At 46.2% G+C, this 20453-nt stretch overlaps 1 protein-coding gene across 1 annotated transcript in view; it reads right to left on the reverse strand.

Moving 5' to 3' along the window:
- Window positions 1-20453, reverse strand: part of itga1 (integrin, alpha 1) — a 296244-nt gene that overhangs the window by 251049 nt on the left and 24742 nt on the right. Inside the window, exons 4-5 of the mRNA XM_085965982.1 lie at window positions 19047-19135; window positions 9544-9658 (exon numbers count right to left, since the gene is read on the reverse strand). Of these exons, the coding sequence (XP_085822108.1) occupies window positions 9544-9658; window positions 19047-19135 (204 nt within the window). The remainder of the gene's footprint in view (window positions 1-9543; window positions 9659-19046; window positions 19136-20453) is intronic.

Below are 20453 nucleotides of genomic sequence, written 5' to 3' on the forward strand. Positions count from 1 at the left end.
TAATATCTCCAAATTTGCAGACGACACAAAGCTGGGGGGGGAGGGTATGCTGTGAGGAGGATGTCGTGAAACTCCAGCACGATTTGGACAGGTTGGGTGATTGGGCAGAAACATGGCAAATGCACTATAATGTGGATAAATGTGAGGTTATCCACTTTGGTGGCAAAAACAGGAAGGCAGATTATTATTTGAATGGTAATAGCTTGGGAGAAGGGAAGTGCAAAGAGACCTGGGTGTTCTTGTACACCAGTCGCTGAAGGTAAGCATGCAGGTGCAGCAGGCGGTTAAGAAGGCAAATGGTATGTTGGCCTTCGTAGCAAGAGGGTTCGAGTACAAGAACAAGGATGTCTTGCTACAGTTGTACAGGGCCTTGGTGAGACCACACCTTGAGTATTGTGTGCAGTTTTGGTCGCCTTACCTGAGGAAGGACGTTCTTGCCATGGAAGGAGTGCAGCGAAGATTCACCAGGCTGATACCTGGGATGGCAGGAATGACGTATGAGGGGAGATTGGGTCGATTGGGCTTATACTCACTGGAGTTTAGAAGATTGAGAGGGGATCTCATCGAAACCTATAAAATTCTGTCAGGCCTGGACAGACTAGATGCAGGAAGGATGTTTCTGATGGCCGGGGAGTCCAGAACCAGGGGTCATAGTCTAAGGATAAGGGGTAAGCCATTTAGGACTGAAATGAGGAGGAATTTCTTCACCCAGAGAGTGGTGAACCTGTGGAATTCTCTGCCACAGAGGGCGGTGGAGATCAGTTCATTAAGTATATTCAAGAAAGAGTTGGATATATTTCTTAAGGCTAAAGGGATCAAGGGATATGGGGAGAAGGCAGGGACCGGGTACTGAATTTGGATGATCAGCCATGATCTCATTGAATGGCGGAGCAGGCTCGAAGGGCCGAATGGCCTACTCCTGCTCCTATCTTCTATGTATCTATGTATGTATCTATGCTGGTACCCAGGAAGCATCTTTCTTTTAAAGGCTGAGCTCCTAAAGGCAGCAAGTTTGTCATCTTCAGCAGAGCTGAGACATGAGCTTGCCCTCCGGCAAGACGTTTCTAGAATTGTCCTTTCCACCCGCACCTGTTCCTGCTGACTTTTGCTGAGTGAATCACCCTGCCCAGACCCCTCGAACTCATGAGCCTGGAGTTTCTGCTAGGTTGCACTGTTTTTTTTTGTCACAATTCACCTAACAATCGGTGCAACCAGCGCAAATATTAAGCGCAAAGTACATTCAGTTTTCACGATCTTCTGCGTTAGTTTATAAAACATGGCGATAGAAGCTGACCCCGTCCACAAACTGGCCACGCCCCCGATCGAATTAATCACCACTGGGAGTTTCCAGTAATGGCGCTCATTTGCAGGCCTTCGAGGGGGCTCCAAAAATTAAGCTGGATCTTTTGGGTACAAGGGCACTAATAGGAACGTTTTAAAAGCTTTTGAATATATTTTTTAATTTACTAAGAAACTGACTAGTGTACCCTAATATAACTAGCAAATGGTTCTGTATAGTTTTTAAAGTCATTTTCAGTTATTTAAAATCGTGATACTCACAGATAGACACTGATTAAAATGATTATTTTTTGTGATAAACCCATTTTCAGCTGTATAAATCAAACTTCACTTAGTTAACGTTCTTAAGTATATCAAGGAATATTTTTAAAGCTTTTTTTATTGCATTTTAAAATGCTGTCTCATTGCACTGGTTTATGGCAGATTTTGCATTTAGCGATATGCAAATGAATTTGAGCAGAAACGTGAGAATTTGCGCCTGGATCACCGATTGCGGCCAAAGCAGAAACTCTACCCCACTATCTATATCACACTGGAAAATCAACCCCACTGTACAAGGGGAATAATGAGCTCATTGCAGCACTGTAAACACAGTCAGTCATCTATTTCAGAATAAATAGGCACTCTCCAGTTCTCATGATCAAATTCATGACAACCATCATTCACCGCTTGTACCGCCATTCTGATTTGAGAAAAGTAAGTGCTCTGTAGGGCACTGTTGACCTTGTAAATAGAGATTCATGCGATTGTTCATTGATCGCATTTACATCAAATAGTTCACAAAATCAAATGGTAGCACTTACAATACTTAAATTATTCTCCAGCGGCCTTCACATTGGACCTTTCCTGAACAGTACTTGCCTGAAAAATTGCCCAAGGACATGACATTGGCCCCTGTTTGTTGGGCCTAGTGCATTTGAACCATATGGCGATGAGTGAGTGCGAGTGATTTTAACTATCCCCTTGGTGGGAACAGGGCAATAGCACCCTGAAAATTACGATGATTCACTTATCGCCCCGTAACTGCTTGGTTCCCACCTGCCGCCATTTTGGTTGGGGCTTCTGAATATGATATGCTAATTGGGGTCTCATGACATGTATAGGACCCTAATAAAAATTTGAAGTACCAATGGCCGGAGTGGCGCAGTGCAGTGTTGCCTGCCATTGTGCTGCCGAACCAGTGATCCTTAAAGGGACCACTGCAGGCACAGAGTCATAACAACATAGAAGGAGGCCATTCGGCCCATTGAGCCCATGCCGGCTCTCTGTTGAGCAATCCAGTCAGTCCCATTCCCCCGCTCTATCCCCGTAGCCCTGCAAGTTTATTTCCCTCAAGTGCCTATCCAGCCTCCCCTTGAACACACTGAGGGGGAAAAATTCGGTATTGCCCATTTTGGGGTGCTAATATAGGCCGGGCGCAAAGTTTAGCGCCCAGCGCTAATTATCGCCTCCGACTGCAAAATTCGCCTCTATCGCCCCTGGAGGTGATTTGAGCGTTAAATCAGGCGCTACACACCTCTCTTAAGGCGCAAACATCAGGGAGCGAGGCGCTACCTCAGAACGCTACTGAAGCTCAGGCGATGCCAATTACCATGGAAGCCAAACAGACTGGCGCCGTCCAGTTCTTAAAGGGGAGGGGCCATCTTGCTGGCCAGTCACTCCCTGCTCATTGCAGCCTTGAACCTTGGCCTGGAAAGACCTCAAAAGCAATTGTGTTGGAAGCACTAATGGCTAGGCCCACGGAAAGAGCTCGGCTCTTTGGAACCTCAAAAGTGGTGCTGAGGGAAAAACTCCTTTGGACAGTGGTAAAACCAAAAATTTTGCCGACAAGAAAAGGCAGGAAGCACCCGCCTTTAAATAGCACTCCCCTAGCCCCTTCTCGACTTGAAAACACTCCCTTCTACCTGTCGTTCCTAGCGACAGGAGCTAAGGCAGGGGGTGCGACTCAATAGCTGGTCTGGGGCGCTACCGGGGGGTTGCATGCTTGACTGACATCCTGATCTGCGGGTGCAGGAGATCGTGACGGTAGTGTTTAGCGCCACTGCAAAATGACTGGTCCATTTTGCGGCGGCGCTACCATCACCGCGCCTGGGCACTAGCTGCACAAAGCAACCAAATTTTTCCCTCTGAGTGTCTCCGCTTCCACCTCTGCTGAAAAGGTAGATTTAATTTTTTTTGGAGAAACCAGGCTTCCTGGCCCAACCAAAATTTATGTCTGCTGTCAGCCCCCACGCCCTGCCCCATCCATCCCTGCAATTGCCTTCCCCCATGATAAAATTCTGGCTTAACTCAACATTGGAACTTCAGCCACCCCCATTCCTCCACCCCCACCCCACCCCACCCCACACCCTCCCAACCAATGAGCTGTCTATAAGCGCTGGAACAGCACTTACAGCTTACATGGGAATATGGAAATGAGGCCCTTAAATGGCTTGTGCCTCGTGCCAAGGACAGCGGGCGATCAGCGTGATCACACCACCTGCCTCCTGCCAGATGCCCACCTGGGGTTAAAATCGACCAGTGTTTCTTATTTTACGTTATTTTGCATGGGAACTGTGGGGTACATTTTCCGCCTGGCACTGTTCCTATATTTGAGACTCTCATACTAATTTCCCTTTGTGTTTTTTTAAAATCACAGACATTAAACCAATTAAGTTATCTAGGTTAATGCTTGTGGTAAGAAAGTACACAAAGGAAATCAACATGAGCGCATAAAGCACTCTTATGGGAATAGCGCCAATCAGAAAATCTACCTCCATGTGTGATAGCTAGTATTTTTAGTATTTTCAGTATTGAAACAATATTTAAGTTCTAAATTAGACATTTTGCCGGCACGGTGGCATAGTGGTTAGCACTGTTGCCTCACAGCGCCAGGGACCCGGGTTCGAATCCGGCCTCGGGTGACTGTCTGTGTGGAGTTTGCACATTCTCCCCGTGTTTGCGTGGGTTTTCTCCGGGTGCTCCGGTTTCCTCCCACAGTCCAAAGATGTGCGGGTTAGGTTGATTGGCTATGATAAATTGACCCTTAGTGTTAGGGGGATTAAATACGTGGGGTTACGGGGATAGGGTGGGATATGTGTTGGTGTAGGGGTTACGGGGATCGGGTGGGATATGTGTCGGTGCAGGCTCGATGGGCCGAAATGGCCTCTATCTGCATTGTGGGGTTTCTGTGTGATTCTTTCTGTGATTAAGACTTAGCTAACTTCACCGGGGTGCTAAAAATTAGCGCCCCCGCGACCGATAGAAATTCACCGGTAGCGCCCCAAGAGGGAAGCGGGGTGCTACTGGAAGCGCCCCGCCTCCCTCTTGGGGCGGCGCTATGTGTAGGCCTTCTTAAAGGGGAGAGGCCTAGCGCAGCGTGACCCGGGGCCCAGCTGGTCCACCAGGGATCGGAGTGCCGGCAAAAGAGCCCGGCACTCAAGAGAAATGCCAGGCTCACGGAGTGCAGCCGGCACTCCGCGGGGGGGGGGGCGCGGGTGGAGGGGCGGCTGCAGAGGAGGCCAGGGACGGCAGAGGGGGCAGGTGCTGGCAGGCGGCCAGCAACAAAAATGGCCGCCCGGCACCTTCCCTTTAATTTGTGCTGCCCCGGCCGCAGGTAGACCCCCCTGACCCTGTTGGACATAGCGTCTGGCGGTAAGTCAGGGGGCGCTACCGAAGATCGTGGCCAGGGTGCGAGCGGGGCACTGTGCATGGCGATGACACCATTGCCGGTGTCGCAGTGCCGAGGGGTGCTAACGGTTACCACCGCCACTAACCTCTCGCTTAAGTTCGCTGGAGGCATTGGCGGTGCCGCGCCCAGGCGCTAGTTGCTTTGCGCCCCGTTAGCGCCCTAAGGCGCAAAGCAACCAAATGTTTAGGCCTTAAAATGTTATTTGATCTTAAAATGCGAGGAAATTAGAATCAGGCAATAAAAGAGATGACAAGAAATATTCTAAAATTCTCAACGAATATACATTCCATTGAGAAATAAAAACTCCATGGGAAAAGTGATCCATCCGTGGCTAACTAAAGAAGTTAAGGGTAGTATTAGATTAAAAGAAGAGGCTTATAATGTTGCAAAAATATAGTAAGCCTGAGGATTGGGAGAGCTTTAGAAACTAGCAAAGGATGACCAAAAAATTGATAAAAAAGGAGAAAATAGAATGAGAGTAAACTAGCAAGAAGTATAAAAACATATTGTAAGAGCGTCTACAAGTATGTAAAAAGGAAGAGAGTAGCAAAAGTAAGCGTTGGTCCCTTGGCAGTTTAGACAGGTGAAATTATAATGGGGAATAAGGAAATGACAGAGACTTTGAACAAATATTTTGGGCTGAATTTTAATGGGGAAGGTGGGTGGTGGTGGTGGTGAGAGGGGGGTCTCCACGGTGGGTGGGAAACCCAGGAGAACTTTAACGGCAGGGCCTGATTTGCATGGAGGCCTTTGTTTCCCACCCACAGCCAAGGCTCACCAGGATCGCGGGCTGTAGCAAGGGTGGGTTTGGACTCACCGTGATCGTGGGCCGGAGCAGCAAGCTGGGGCGTGGGGGGTGCGGTGTGAGGGACTCAGCCGAAGATCACGGGCAGGGACAAGCACGGGGGGGGAGGGAAAGGTATGCCAAAGATTGGGGGTGATGGTCTGCGGGGCAGCTGGAGAAGCATGGGGGGAGAAATTGTACACAGTTTTGGACTCAATATTGAGTCAAGGAACAAGAGATGAATATTCTTTGCAGCTTACCGAGCGATACACAATATTTCTTCTACGTTGAGAGAAAATGTCACACACATTTCCACTCAGTTCTGTTCATGAACTCAATATGAACCTGAGTTCGACATACCACCAGACTGTGGTTTCTGTCAACATCTTCGATGCTGCCAAACTGGTGGCTTAGCAAAACCTTTGACATCATGCAAGATTTCTTACAATTTATTTCTGAATTTATTTGAAAAGGTTTTCGCAAATGTTTATAGTGTTGCTGCAGATAGCGACCAGTGACTTTGCTACCCCTGTATTTAAATGCTTCTTAAACATTTAAACCCAGATACATGAGCATAAACATTTGTGAACACTGACTCTGACTGCTCTTCAAATGCAATCAAAAGCTTTATCCAAAGTAGTGTTATATTTATACAAACACTTCCTCACATGGCCATTACATAAGAACATAAGAACGTAAGAAATAGGAGCAGGAGTAGGCTATATGGCCCCTTGAGCCTGCTCCGCCATTCAATAAGATCATGGCTGATCTTCAACCTTAACTCCACTTTCCCGCCCTAGCTCCCTATCCTATGGGGGGAATTTTAACTTCTAAGAGTGAGTGCGTTTGAGAGCTGGTGGGGGGGTTAAAAGTACTGAAATTGACAGCACGTTGGGGCGCCGGCTCCAACTCACTGACTTCTGCATTTAACTGCAGTGCATTAGGCTGCATATATCAGTGAAGCGAGGTGCAGACTTGCCATGTTGGGACTTCATAACAACAGTTACTGCCTCCGTTCCCCCATCTCCACCATCTATCAACTGTCATCTTTGCAGTGTCCCGTTAGATAGTTCAGTTGAAATCGACTCACGCCCACTAATTGGTCAGGAAACCCGGAAGTCAGATGCAAATGTAGTGATTGGGTTAAAAAGCCACTGACAGACACACTGCACTTACTCTTGGGTTCGCCACGCGTTACCGGTGCCCCCTGCTCCCAGCATGTCACCACATTAAAATTCCCCCGCGCAAACATTGGAGAGACATGGCTTGGTTGTGAGTCTTCTATCAGATTATAATTCTGAGCAGAGTAGCACTAGTGTTCAAGCCAGACCACCCTCTGTTTATGCCGGAAACACAAATACACATTCTTTATTAAACAAAAAGGTCTGTACAGAATGCAAACCTTCACATACCACTTGTTCTGGCTGTGGAACTATCTCATTGATTGGAAGTCATCCCTTGTATGCAAAGGTTCAAAGGCACAATTCAATCTCACTGGTCTGAGAATTCATGGTCCTCTTGGTCAGAAATATGTGTGGCACAGGGAGGATTTTAAACAAGAGAAATAAGGGAAAATACATTGGATCGCCTTTAAGGCAAGTATATCCTTCCTCAGAGAAGGCGACCAAAACTGTGCACAGTACTCCAGGTGTGGTCTCACCAAAGCCCTGTACAATTGTAGTAAGACTTCCTTACTCTTGTACTCCAACCCCCTTGCAATAGATGCCAACATGCTATTTGCCTTCCCAATTGCTTGGTAACACATGAAGAATGGGTGAGGGGCAGGAGGATAACAGCAACCTAGCAAGTATAACTTGCATGAGTCAGCAGAATTAGAAGAGCAGGGAAGAAAATTGGGGGAAAAGCTGTTGAAAATAATGTCTCATGCAAAACGCTTAGGGGGAAAAATTGGGTCGCGCCCTCTTTGGGGTGCTAACTTTGCCGGGGCGCTAAGTAAGCACCCCCGCGCCTGAAATTGAATGATAGTGCCCCAAGCAGGAGGCGGGGAGCTACTGGAAGCACTCCCCCTCCCTCTTGGGGCGCTCCCATTGAATATCACAGCGTTACGTGCAGCAGCGCCACGCGCGTTGGCACATAGTGCCGCGGTTCTACAGGCCTCCCTCCCCCGATTAAAGGGGCGGGGCCTAGCACAGCGCGCACCGGGGCCCTGCTGGACCATCGGGGAGCAGGGTGCTGGCAAAAGATCGCAGCCGGCACCCCGCAGGAGGAGGCGAGAGGGGTCAGGTGCTGGCAGGTGGCCCAAAAAAAATGGCCGGTACCTGCCCTTTAATTTGCGCCGCCCTGGCCGCAAACACAGCACCCTGACCCTGTCAGGCATATTGTCCGGCGGTAGGTCGGGGGCATGAGCGGGGCACTGCGCACGATGACATAGTCGCCGGCGGCACAGCACCCTGGGGCGCTACCGCCTACTGCCGCCGCTAACCTCCTGCTGAATTTTGCGTGAGGCGTTAGTGGCACCGGGCCCGGGCGCTGATGGGAGGCACAAAGCAATTGAATTATTCCCCCTTAGTGAAGCCAAGCTACCTGCTTCCATCTTCGATATTACCAATGTGCTTGTTCTATTTTTATCTGCAATTTTTTTTTGGAAGGTTAAGCATGTGAAAGATGAGAATGTCCTAGGGATAATTTCCTGATCAGGCACTCGCGGTGTGGAACAGCACTTGTAGCGAACAAATGTTGGGAAATTGCAGAGCTTGATTGGTCATTAATTTTAATGTACAGATAACTGGATGGGTTGCTGTCCCCTATTAAAATTAGTGGGGGGTGAATTTGTTTTTAACCCCACCCCAAATGCTTTGCAAAACCTGCAGCTAGAGTTTTGCCCCATTGAGGTCAGAGCCACATCCATGCATAAAAAATGATTTCAAAAAATATTAACAGTGGCAATGTCAAAAATGAGAAATTGGGCACATGGTACGAATTCCATTTGACTCTCTCTTATTACTTTGTACTCCATTACTATCAGAAGGAGCGCCATTTGGAAAATGGTTTTACCAAGTAGATGCCAGGTAAATCCATTGCAAAATGAGACACTCACTGCTGAAAGAAAGGGACAGAAAAAATTAAATTTGTTAAAATGAATTCCTTACACTGATGGTGAAATTCCTTTGTTGAGTTGCAGTTTGTTACAAATTAAACATTAAAATCTTAGTATAGAAAATACTTGTTGTAGTTTGGTATGAAATGTATGAAAAATTGATGTGCTGAAAGGGTTTGAGCCTGAGTTTACTTCTCTGTCATTGAGGATGAAAACCAACTCGTCTTTATCAAAACAATTTTCTTGAGAAACAATTCTCTAGTATTGGGTTAATCAGTCAATTTGGAGCTATTGGACTGATGGTGTTTGGCATGTTTTCGATTCTCTGCCTTTACTGGTTTGGTCATCACTTCTCAATTTAAAAGCCATCAAAAGGCCAAGTCAAAGGATCAACACTTTTGAAGAAGCAAATATGCCTATAAATAGTTATATAGGCAGCTTCTACTAATCCTGGCAACAGGCAGTATCATCTGTAAGCGCTCTGTCTTCTGAGCAAAGTATTCTGTTAATGTCACTGCTTGTTTTCTTCACCATGACCCATTATGGGAAAAGTTTAATCAAAAATAATCAAACAATCTGGGGGTTGGCTTTGTTTCTGAATGTGGAGACTCTTTTTCCCTAAATTGGAAGTTCTGTTAAATATAGCTGCCATATATGTTCACTTTATCAATAGCTGTGTGTGTACTTAATTACTTTTTAAAGCATACAGAATCATACTGCTTGGCTGCATACCTTTTACTGTAGGCGCTATGGTGTTTACAACTTGGAAAGTGGAGTCTACATTCGAACAGGCACCCGCTGCATAATATAGACCTCCGCACTTGTAAGAATAAAGTGGTCCACATGTCTGAAATAAAGAATGTGCAAAAAAATTTTTTAGAATGTCAGTAAAACAGTATATATATATAAAATCATTTCCTACTCCTTCCTCTCACTTCTCTCCTTCTCATACTAGGATAAAAGCCACAGGTGTTGGCTGTCCTCAAGTATCTCTTCCATTGTGGCCATTCTTAATGTGTGAATCAAGACTATTTAATCATGGAGTCATCACAGCCAAACTCAATTCTATCCATGTCTAACATCGATACATCAGGAGCAGGAAGTCTGGCTATTTTTTTCCCACCTGCATTTCCCTATCACTGATCCTACAGCACAGACCAGGGACTGAACCTAAATATACTGTATTCATCTAAAGCTATCCTCCATGGAGAATAATGCTTGTTTGGGAATAACTGCAGCAACATCTTGCATTTACAGTTCTGACGAAGGGTCTCAGACCAGAAATGTGGGGCTCGATTTTGTTACTGGAGCGGGCTGGGGCCGTGTAATCCGCTTTTCGTGTTAGCCACCCGATTCTAAATCGATGTGGGAGAATGAAGCGATTTTAACTTAAGTGGGCAATTGAGTGCCAGTGTGTGGGAACCCATGGCCCAATTCGTTTTTGCAGTCTGAAACTCGCCTCTGATGATGTCATCATTGCGGCTGCATTTAAGGTCTGCAACAAGCCTTGCTTCTTCTGCAGACTGCCAAGCTTTTGGCCTTTCATGTTAGAGGGACCTGGAGGCAGAATGACCAGCGAGAGACCTAGGTCTGCTCCCAGGTTTGATGACGTCGCCCTGCAAGCTTTAGTGGAGGGAGCAAGAGCCAATAAAGAGGTGCTCTTCCCTTCATCAGGGAGGAAGAAGCAAGACCAAGGCTGTGTGGATCCAGGTGGCCGAGGAGGTCAACTCTTTGTCGGTAACCCGCAGAACCTGGCTTCAGTGCAGAAAGAGGTTTCATGAACACTGGAAAAGTGAGTATGAATTTCCCATCACTCTCAATCTGACCCCCATTGCCTCTCCTCACCAGCACTCAGCTTTAGCAAGCTCTTCCTCCACATCCCACTTGACACTGACACCCATGCACCCTTACCCATTCCCTCTCTCTCTATGGTCACATTCACCTAACTATTCGACTATGCAGCCCTCACACTCCCTATCACTGTGATGCTATGAAAACAACTTACAACACACAGGGAGGGCCCTTGGTCTTGCCACCTCACTCCATCTTTGTCTCCTTCTAAGTATCTATGCTATGGATTCTCTACACTCACTCCTTCATTCTCACTCAAACTCCACTTGTCTCCCTCATTGCAGGAAAAGCAAGCTAACAATAAGAGGGAAAGACCGAGGACAGGAGGAGGGCCACCCTTAGTAGTCCAGCTCACCCCCTGGGAGGATGCGGTCTTGGAGATCGTGGGAGTGGAGGACGATGCGCAAGTGGGGGACGGATAGACAGGTGCATCACAGCAAGCTGGTGACAGGATAGTTTTCCATCTCTTTCATTGACATTGCATGAGTCACTGATAATGATTCTGAAGCTCTAACAGATGGACTTATGATCATCTGCAATATGCAATGTGCATGTAACCTTGGCATCACATCTCTGACTCTTTCCTTTACTCCCCCACAGGACCATCGCAAGCACCCGTCCCCACTAGCCAGGAAGAAGAGCCTGAGCATCCAAACTCCTCAGAGGAAGCTGCAACCTCTGAGGGCGCAGCGTCAGCAGAATTCAGCGCACCCAGCACCAGCGCAGACACTCACACCTTGGTGGGACCTTCGCAAGATAGAGTAGTGTTGTCACCTGGTGCATCACAGCTCACAAGTGAGCATCAGCAGATGGTGGAGACAGGGACAGCAGTGGAGAGTCCTCGTCGGAGGGCGCAGGACTCTGCCAGCTTGGCTCAGCTGCATGTCGACCCTCTGCCTCTGGGTCCATCCACAAGATCAGCGGTGCTGGATCTCCAGGAACAGATGCAGGAGTCTCTGGCAGGTTTTGTCTCCAGGGTCGCTGCGAATGTGGAGCAAATGGAAGAGTCCATTGCGAACATGAGCAGAGCCTTCGTGGAGTCATTGGCGCATGAACGCATCACCATGGAAAGGATGGCAACCTCCATGGAGGTGATAAGTCACCAGAGTGCAGAAAACATGGCGAGTGTTCTGAATAGAATGACATCTCTGGAGGAGTGATGGTCATCTATTGGACAGAGAAACCAGACCTTCATGGAAGTCCTTCCGAGTAGGACTGCCAGTGCAGATATGGGTCCCCATGGCCCCCCTGATGTGCAGGAAGGTGCTCTCAAACCACTTGCAAGCGCTGAGGGGGACCTGACCCATGAGAGGGAAGTTGGTGGCAGACATCAAGGAAGTGGGGGCTCCTCTGCAAGCGCTCACACTTCCATGCCTGCAGAGCCCTCGGTCAGAGCCCCACCAGAGTCCACACCCAACTGAGATCGGCATCTCAACCCCTGCATAGCCGCAGGAGCAGCAGACTGTTGACGAGCCCTCACAGGTTCGCAACCCCAGAGGACGCCCGCCAAAGGTGTCGAGACAGGAGCAGCAAGAAAGTGAGCAAGGGGCCTCCACATCTGCTGAAGCCACAGGGGAAGCACCACGTAGGAGCACGTGTAAGAGAAAGATACTGGACAAATAGTCACAAGGGTAGTCACTTGGGTGAAATTTGATGTTTAATGTTAAAAAGCCATCAGATGGTTACTGTAAATAAAAAATCTGATGGCTACTGCTGCAGTTGTGGTGTGCATCATTTCGCTAATGGGACTTCCACATTACCACATTACTTGGTATATGCCTCAGTTGAGGAAGCGCTCAGTGAAGGTGGCGAGAGGGGTTTCACAGGAGGTCACACTGGAGATGGGTGTCAGGCTCCAAACTTCCACAGCTGTGGTTATGCCTTCTAAAAGTTACCCCAGACCTGAGACAACAAAGCCCTGCCAGCTGCAAATGATGGCTGATCAAATATCCTATTTAATGGTGGAGCTGCAGCTAATAGTCAGCAATCCAATTGTGCTCCTGCCAGGTTTCATCGTCGTGTTTCAGAGCAGGTGTGCTTCACATCGGAAAAGGTTTAAAATCACCAAGGCCTTTCAAAATGGAATAATAGAGGCAATTTAATGCTTGTTAAGGGCCTTAATGGCCTATCCCGCCTCTTGGAGGTGGGACAGAGACGGGAGCCGTAAACACAATTTCTTGAAAATTGCTTGGAGGCGGGATGGAGGCGGGGTTAGGCCCGCCCGCCACTTTTTGCAATTTTAACACCCCACACGCCTCCATTCCCGCCTCCACGGCCCTGGGAAATTCGAGCCTGTGAACTCTGTTTTTGTCTCTCCACGGATGCTGCCTGACCTGCTGAGTGTTTCCAGCATTTTCTGTTGTTATTTCAGATTTCCAGCCTCTGCAGTATTTTGCTATTGTCTTGCATTTACATATAGGCTGACCTAGAAAACTATAAAAAAAAGCTTCACAAAAGCTGAAACAGCCCCTGAAAATCTGACTGCTGAGAAGCAGCCATCAACATATGCCGTATGACACATGAAGAAGAGGCGTTGCACTGAGACTGCAATGGGACATAGGCAGGTCATAACTTAAGTTGCAGATAAATTCAACATTTGATCATTTTATTGTGTTGGAAAAATCCTAAAGTACATAAAAGCACAGTTTGCACCAATGGTGAATATAGAAATTGCTGAAGGAGAATACCTATATTCTCTAGAGTTTAGAAGAATGAGAGGTGATCTCATTGAAACATACAACATTTTTACAGGGCTTGACAGGGTAGATACAGGGAGGATGTTTCCCCTCATGGTGGAATCTGGAACTAGGGGACACAGTTTCAGGATAACGTGTCGCCCATTTAAAACGGAGATGAGAAGGAATTTCTTCTCTCAGAGGGTCGTGAATTTTTGGAATTCTCTACCCCAGAGAGCTGTGGAGGTGGAGTCACTGAATATATTCAAGGCGGAGATAGACATATATTTGAGCTACAGGGGAGCCAAGGATTATGAGGAGCGGGCGGGAAAGTGGCACTGAGGCCGAGATCAGATCAGCCATGATCTTATTAAATGACGGGGCAGGCTCGAGGGGCCGAATGGCCTACTCCTGCTCCTATTTCTTATGTTCTTGCCAGTGTTTGCAGCGTCTCAGTGCTGTACAACACTGACAGCACAACTGTCAAACGAAATAAACTGTTAAACGCATGGTCCCTTTAAGGAAACCAGCTGACGACGTCATCAGACCCGCTTCCTCCAATTGGCCGGGAAATGCGCTGGACAGGCTTAACAAGCCCAATCAGCGTAAAATCATCTCAGAGCAGGCTGGAGCCAGCAGCGGGGTCAGGACCAGCCACTGACCCTGGCCACACTGAACCCGCCGAGGTAGGGGAAATCGTGGCCAAAGAATGCTTGATATAGGTTTAGCTTAACTTCCTGGTTTTTGTCTTCTATGCCTCTATTTATAAAGCTGAGGATCCCATTTGCTTTATTAATTGCTTTGTTAACCAGTCCTGCCACAGCAGAGATAGTTTTAAGTATGAAAATTAAAATAGTCGTATGGACTTCAATAGAACTTTACAGATAAAATTAAACAATTGGGGTTAACGCCTTTCTGTTAAAATAACCGACAAACGAATGTCAAATGGACGTTTTTGTTACAAGAACAAATTGGTAATTCAGGAGCACATATTGAAGATCAGTCCAATTTTTAATGGGCTGAAAATCCCACAAGGCTCACTGACCTCCATGGCTGAATTCCTGATATGAACTTGTACCCCTGACTTGAAGCATAAGATTTACCCTAAAGCGCAGAAAAACCTTTATTGCTTGTTTACTTAGTTGGGTGGTAATGGATACACATCAGGTCAAAACCAAACGTTTTGTTCAAATTGTAGCCTTTTATATGAAACAACCGTGGGAAGTCCTGGAACAACTGCTAAAGTACTGCACTGTTATTGTGGGTGTTTATTGAATGCTTTCTCAACACAACCATTTCGACCTTTTTAATGAAATTAAAAGTAATTCGGCGGGAATTTCAGCAGCAGCAGCAGGGCTATAAAAGGCTCCAGAGACCAGGTAAAGCGTACCAGTCTCCGAACTCGGAACTCAGAGGGAAGGAGAGAGGTGAAAAATAATCGAATTGTGACGTCACCAGAAAGCAGGTAAGTGATTGGTTGGTGAGTATTTCTCTCTTTTTAAACTTAAACTCTGTGGTTTATAGTTTCTAAGGTGTGATATTCATCATCTAGAATCGGGGCAGAGGGTATTTAAATATAATATTAATAAATTTAATTAATTACATAGAATGGGAGAGCAGGTGATGTGTTACTGCTGCAATATGTGGGAGCTGGTGGACACCATTGATGATCACGGTGATCACATTTGCAGTAAGTGTTGGCTGCTCGAGGAATTCCGGCTCCATGTTGATGAGCTGGAGTCCGAGCTTCAAACACTGCGACACATCAGGGAGGGGGAGAGTTACCTGGACTCTGTGTTCCAGGAAGTAGTCACACCAATTAGATTAAATAATTCAGATGTAGTCCGTGGTCAGGGACAGGAGGGTGTGACTATGAGTGAGGCAGGTATGGGGATCCAGGAGGTAGTGTTGGAGGAGCTGCAGCCCTTGCTCTTGTCCAACAGGTTCGAGGCTCTTACTCCCTGTGAGGACAGGAGCAGGGACTGCAGGGAGGATGAGCAACCTGGCCACAGCACCATGGAATAGGGGGCCATTCAAGTGGGGGGAGTAAAAAGAAATGTTGTAGTGGTAGGGGATAGTATCATAAGGGCGATAGATAGGGTTCTTTGCAGCCGAGAGTGAGAGTCCCGAAGGTTGTGTTGCCTGCCTGGTGCCAGGGTTAAGGACATCTCCTCTGGGCTGGAGAGAAACTTGGAGTGGGAGGGGGAGGATCCAGTTGTCGTGGTCCATGTTGGTACCAACAACATAGATAGGACAAGGAAAGAGTTTCTGCTGAGGGAGTATGAGTAGCTAGGGGCCAAATTAAAAAGCAGAACTACAAGGGTAATAATCTCTGGATTACTACCTGAGCCACGAGCAAATTTGGCTAGGGTAAATAAAATCAGAGAGTTAAATGTATGGCTCAAAGACTGGTGTGGGAGAAATGGGTTTTGCTTCTTGGGACACTGGCACCAGTACTGGGGCAGGAGAGAACTGTTCCGTTGGGATGGACTTCACTTGGCCAGTGCTGGGACTAGAATCCTGGCAAATCGAATAACTAGGGCTGTAAAGAGGGCTTTAAACTAATTAGTGGGGGGGGAGGTTTCAAGAGAGCAAAAATTAAAAATGTCAGTGGAGAAGGCAATAGAGCAAAGTAGCAGTGGGGAAATTAAAAACCAGAGCATGTCAGGAAGGGACAGAATATATAAAGATAAAGGTAAAGTAGTAAAGGGGGTAAAAGCAGGAATAAATTGTCACAAAACATATTTAAAAGTTCTTTATCTGAATGCATGCAGCATTCGTAACAAAATAGACGAGTTGACGGTACAAATAACTACACATGGGTATGATCTGGTGGCCATTACAGAAACATGGCTGCGAGGTGACCATGACTGGGAACTAAACATCCAGGGGTATTTGACTATTAGGAAGGACAGACAGGAAGGAAAGGGAGGTGGGGTGGCTATGTTAATAAAGGATAGAATCACTGCAATAGTGAGAAATGATATTGGGTCAAAGGATCAGGATAGTGAAACAGTTTGGGTGGAGATAAGGAATAATAAGGGGAAAAAGTCACCAGTGGGCATAGTCTATAGGCCTCCTAACAGTTGCAACTCTATTGGTCGGAGTATAAATCAGGAAATAGTTGGGGCTTGTAATAAGGGAACAGCTATAATCATGGGAGATTTTAACTTTCATATTGACTGGACAAATCAAATTGGGCAGGGCAGCCTTGAGGAAGAGTTCAAAGAGTGCATTAGGGACGGGTTCCTTGAGCAGTATGTTACTGAACCAACCAGGGGGCAGGCAATCTTAGATCTGGTCCTGTGTAATGAGACAGGATTAATAAAAAATGTCCTAGTAAAGGATCTCCTTGGAATGAGTGACCATAACATGGTTGAATTCCAAATTCAGTTGGAGGGTGAGAGAGTTGGATCTCAAACCAGCGTACTAAGCTTAAATAAAGGAGACTATGAAGATATGAGCGCAGAGTTGACTAAAGTGGACTGGGAAAATAGATTAAGGTGTAAGACGGTACAGGAGCAGTGGTGTACATTCAAGGAGATATTTCACAACTTTCAAGAAAAAAATATTCCACTGAGGAGAAAGGGGCGTAAAAGAAAAGACAGCCATCCGTGGCTAAGTAAAGTAATAAAGGATAGTATCTGACTGAAAACAGGGGCATATAAAGTAGCCAAATCTAGTGGGAGGATAGAAGATTGGGAAGCATTTGAAAGCCAGCAAAGAATAACTAAAAGGTTAATTAAGAAAGGGAAGATAGATTATGAAAGTAAACTAGCAAAAAATATAAAAACAGATAGCAAGAGTTTCTACAGTTATATAAAAAAAGGGTGGCTAAAGTGAATGTTGGTCCCTTAGAGGACGAGACCAGGAAATTAGTAGTGGGGAACATGGAGATGGCAAATACACTGAACAAATATTTTGTATCAGTCTTTACAGTAGAGGACACTAAAAATATCCCAACACTGGACAAACAGGGGGCTATAGGGGGGGAGGAGTTAAACACGATTACAATCACTAAGGAGATGGTACTCGGTAAGATAATGGGACTTAAGGCGGATACATCCCCTGGACCTGATGGCTTACATCCTAGGGTCTTGAGAGAAGTAGCGGTAGGGATTGCAGATGCATTGGTGGTAATTTTCCAAAACTCTCTGGATTCAGGAAAGGTCCCAGCAGATTGGAAAACTGCTAATGTAATGCCCTTATTTAAAAAGGGAGGTAGACAAAAGGCTGGAAACTATAGACCAGTTAGCCTAACATCTGTGGTTGGTAAAATGTTGGAGTCCATTATTAAGGAAGCAGTAACAGGACATTTGGATAAGCATAATTTAATCGGACAGAGTCAGCATGGTTTTATGAAGGGGAAATCATGCTTGATAAATTTGCTCGAATTCTTTGAGGACATAACAAACAGGGTGGATAAAGGGGAACCAGTGGATGTGGTGTATTTGGACTTCCAAAAGGCATTTGACAAGGTGCCACACAAAAGATTACTGCACAAGATAAAAAATCACGGGATTGGGGTAATATACTGGCATGGGTGGAAGATTGGCTATCTAACAGAAAACAGAGAGTTGGGATAAATGGTTCATTCTCGGGTTGGCAATCAGTAACTAGTGGTGTTCCGCAGGGGTCAGTGCTGGGACCCCAACTCTTTACAATCTATATTAACGATTTGGAGGAGGGGACCAAGTGCAACGTATCCAAGTTTGCCGACGATACAAAAATGGGAGGGAAAGCAGTGAGTGAGGAGGACATTAAAAACCTGCCAAAGGACATAGACAGGCTAAGTGAGTAGGCAGAAATTTGGCAGATGGAATATAATGTTGGAAAGTGTGAGGTTATGCACTTTGGCAGAAAAAATCAAAGAGCAAGTTATTATCTAAATTGAGAGAAACTGCAAAGTGCTACAGTACAAAGGGATCTGGGGGTCCTGGTGCATGAAACACAGAAGGTTAGTATGCAGGTACAGCAGGTGATCAGGAAGGCCAATGGAATCTTGGCTTTTATTGCAAGGGGGATGGAGTATAAAAGCAGGGAAGTCTTGCTTCAGTTATACAGGGTACTGGTGAGGCCACACCTGGAATACTGCGTACAGTTTTGGTTTCCATATTTAAGAAAAGATATACTTGCTCTCGAGGCAGTTCAGAGAAGGTTCACTCGGTTGATTCCGGAGATGAGGGGGTTGACTTATGAGGAAAGGTTGAGTAGGTTGGGCCTCTACTCATTGGAATTCAGAAGAATGAGAGGCGATCTTATCGAAACATATAAGATTGTGAGGGGGCTTGATCGGGTGGATGTGGGGTGGATGTTTCCACTGATGGGTGAGACTAGAACTAGGGGGCATAATCTTAGAATAAGGGGCTGCCGTTTCAAAACTGAGATGAGGAGAAACTTCTTCACTCAGAGGGTAGTAAATCTATGGAATTTGCTACCTCAGAGAGCTGTGGAAGCTGCAACATTAAATAAATTTAAAACGGAGGTAGACAGTTTCCTAGCTGATAAGGGAATTAAGGGTTATGGGGAGCGGGCAGGGAAGTGGACGTGAGTCTAGGTTCGGATCAGCCATGATCCTATTGAATGGCGGAGCAGGCCCGAGGGGCCGTATGGCCTACTCCTGCTCCTACTTCTTATGTTCTTATGTTCTTATTCTGATTTGATAGTGCTTAAATAAATTTAGCAGAGAACTTAAGTAAAATTTCTTACCAGAAAGCCTCCTTTAGGATTTGGTGCTAATGACATTCCTAGGGACATGTTTTCCTTTACTTCAGTGATATTAGGAACTGTTAAAAACTCTGTAAAAAGTAACAAAGGACATAGTATGAGTATGAAATGTAAAAGTACATTTTACAATCTTATTAATATCTATCAGAAGTTTTGTAGCCTAGTTAAATACTGTTTTCTATAGGCTTCTTTAATACTTTAAAGTGGCTGATAAGTGGCAAGTAACATTCAAGCCACATAAGTGCCAGGCAATGACCATCTCCCACAAGAGAAAGTCTAACCACCTTCCCTTGACATTCAGTGGCATTACTGTCGTCGAATCCCCCAACATCAACATCCTGGGGTCACCATTGACCAGAAACTTAACTGGACCAGCCACATAAATACTGTGGCTAAAAGAGCAGGGTCGACGCTGGGTATTCTGTGGTGAGTGTCTCACCTCCTGACTCCCCAAAGCCTATCCATCATCTACAAGGCACAAGTCAGAAGTGTGATGGAACACTCTCCAGTTACCTGGATGAGTGTAACTCCAACAACACTCAAGAAGCTCGACACCATCCAGGACAAAGCAGCCTGCTTGATTGGCACCTCATCCACCACCTTAAACATTCACTCCCTCAACCACCAGTGCACCGTGTCTGCAGTGTGTACCATCTGCAAGATCTACTGCAGCAACTCGCCAAGGCTTCTTTGACATCACCTCCCAAACCCGCGACCTCTATCATCTAGAAGGACAAGGGCAGCAGTCACATGGGAACACCACCAACTCAAATTTCCCCTCCAAGTCACACACAATCCTGACTTGGAAATATCTCACCGTCCTTCATCGTCGCTGGGTCAAAGTCCTGGAACTCTCTACCTAACAGCACGGTGGGAGTACCTTCACCACACGGACTGCAGCAGTTCAAGAAGGCAGCTCACCACCACCTTCTCAAGGGCAATTAGGGATGGGAAATAAAATTTTGGTCTTGCCAGTGATGCCCACATCCCGTGAATGAATAAAAAAAAACTTTTTGGCTCTATAGTACTCGAGGGAGCTAAGGGAAGACACTATTAAATCACAATTAAGACGGAAGGAAGTCTAGAAAAAGTTACACCCCAACAACCAGCCCCATCCCCCATTCTCTCTCATGTTCTCCTGAAAGCACAGACTAAGCTAGCATAATGTTGGAGTGCAGTTGCACAGCTGTCAGCCACCCTCCAGTACCTGGTCCAAGTGCCCATTCAGTTTGTGTAAGCTTACATCGTCAACATTGACTCGAGGTATTGAAACCAACTGAGTACCCCAAACCTAACTTTATAATTTTGTTATTGTGTGTGTGTCTCTCTCTCTCTATATATTACATATGCAAAAGTAGTGTAGTTCTGGTGTAAGAGAACAGAATTTGA

Source organism: Somniosus microcephalus, chromosome 2 (assembly GCF_052327205.1).
Source record: "Somniosus microcephalus isolate GS21.2 chromosome 2, FLI_Smic_1.0, whole genome shotgun sequence".
Classification (NCBI taxonomy): Eukaryota; Metazoa; Chordata; class Chondrichthyes; order Squaliformes; family Somniosidae; genus Somniosus; species Somniosus microcephalus.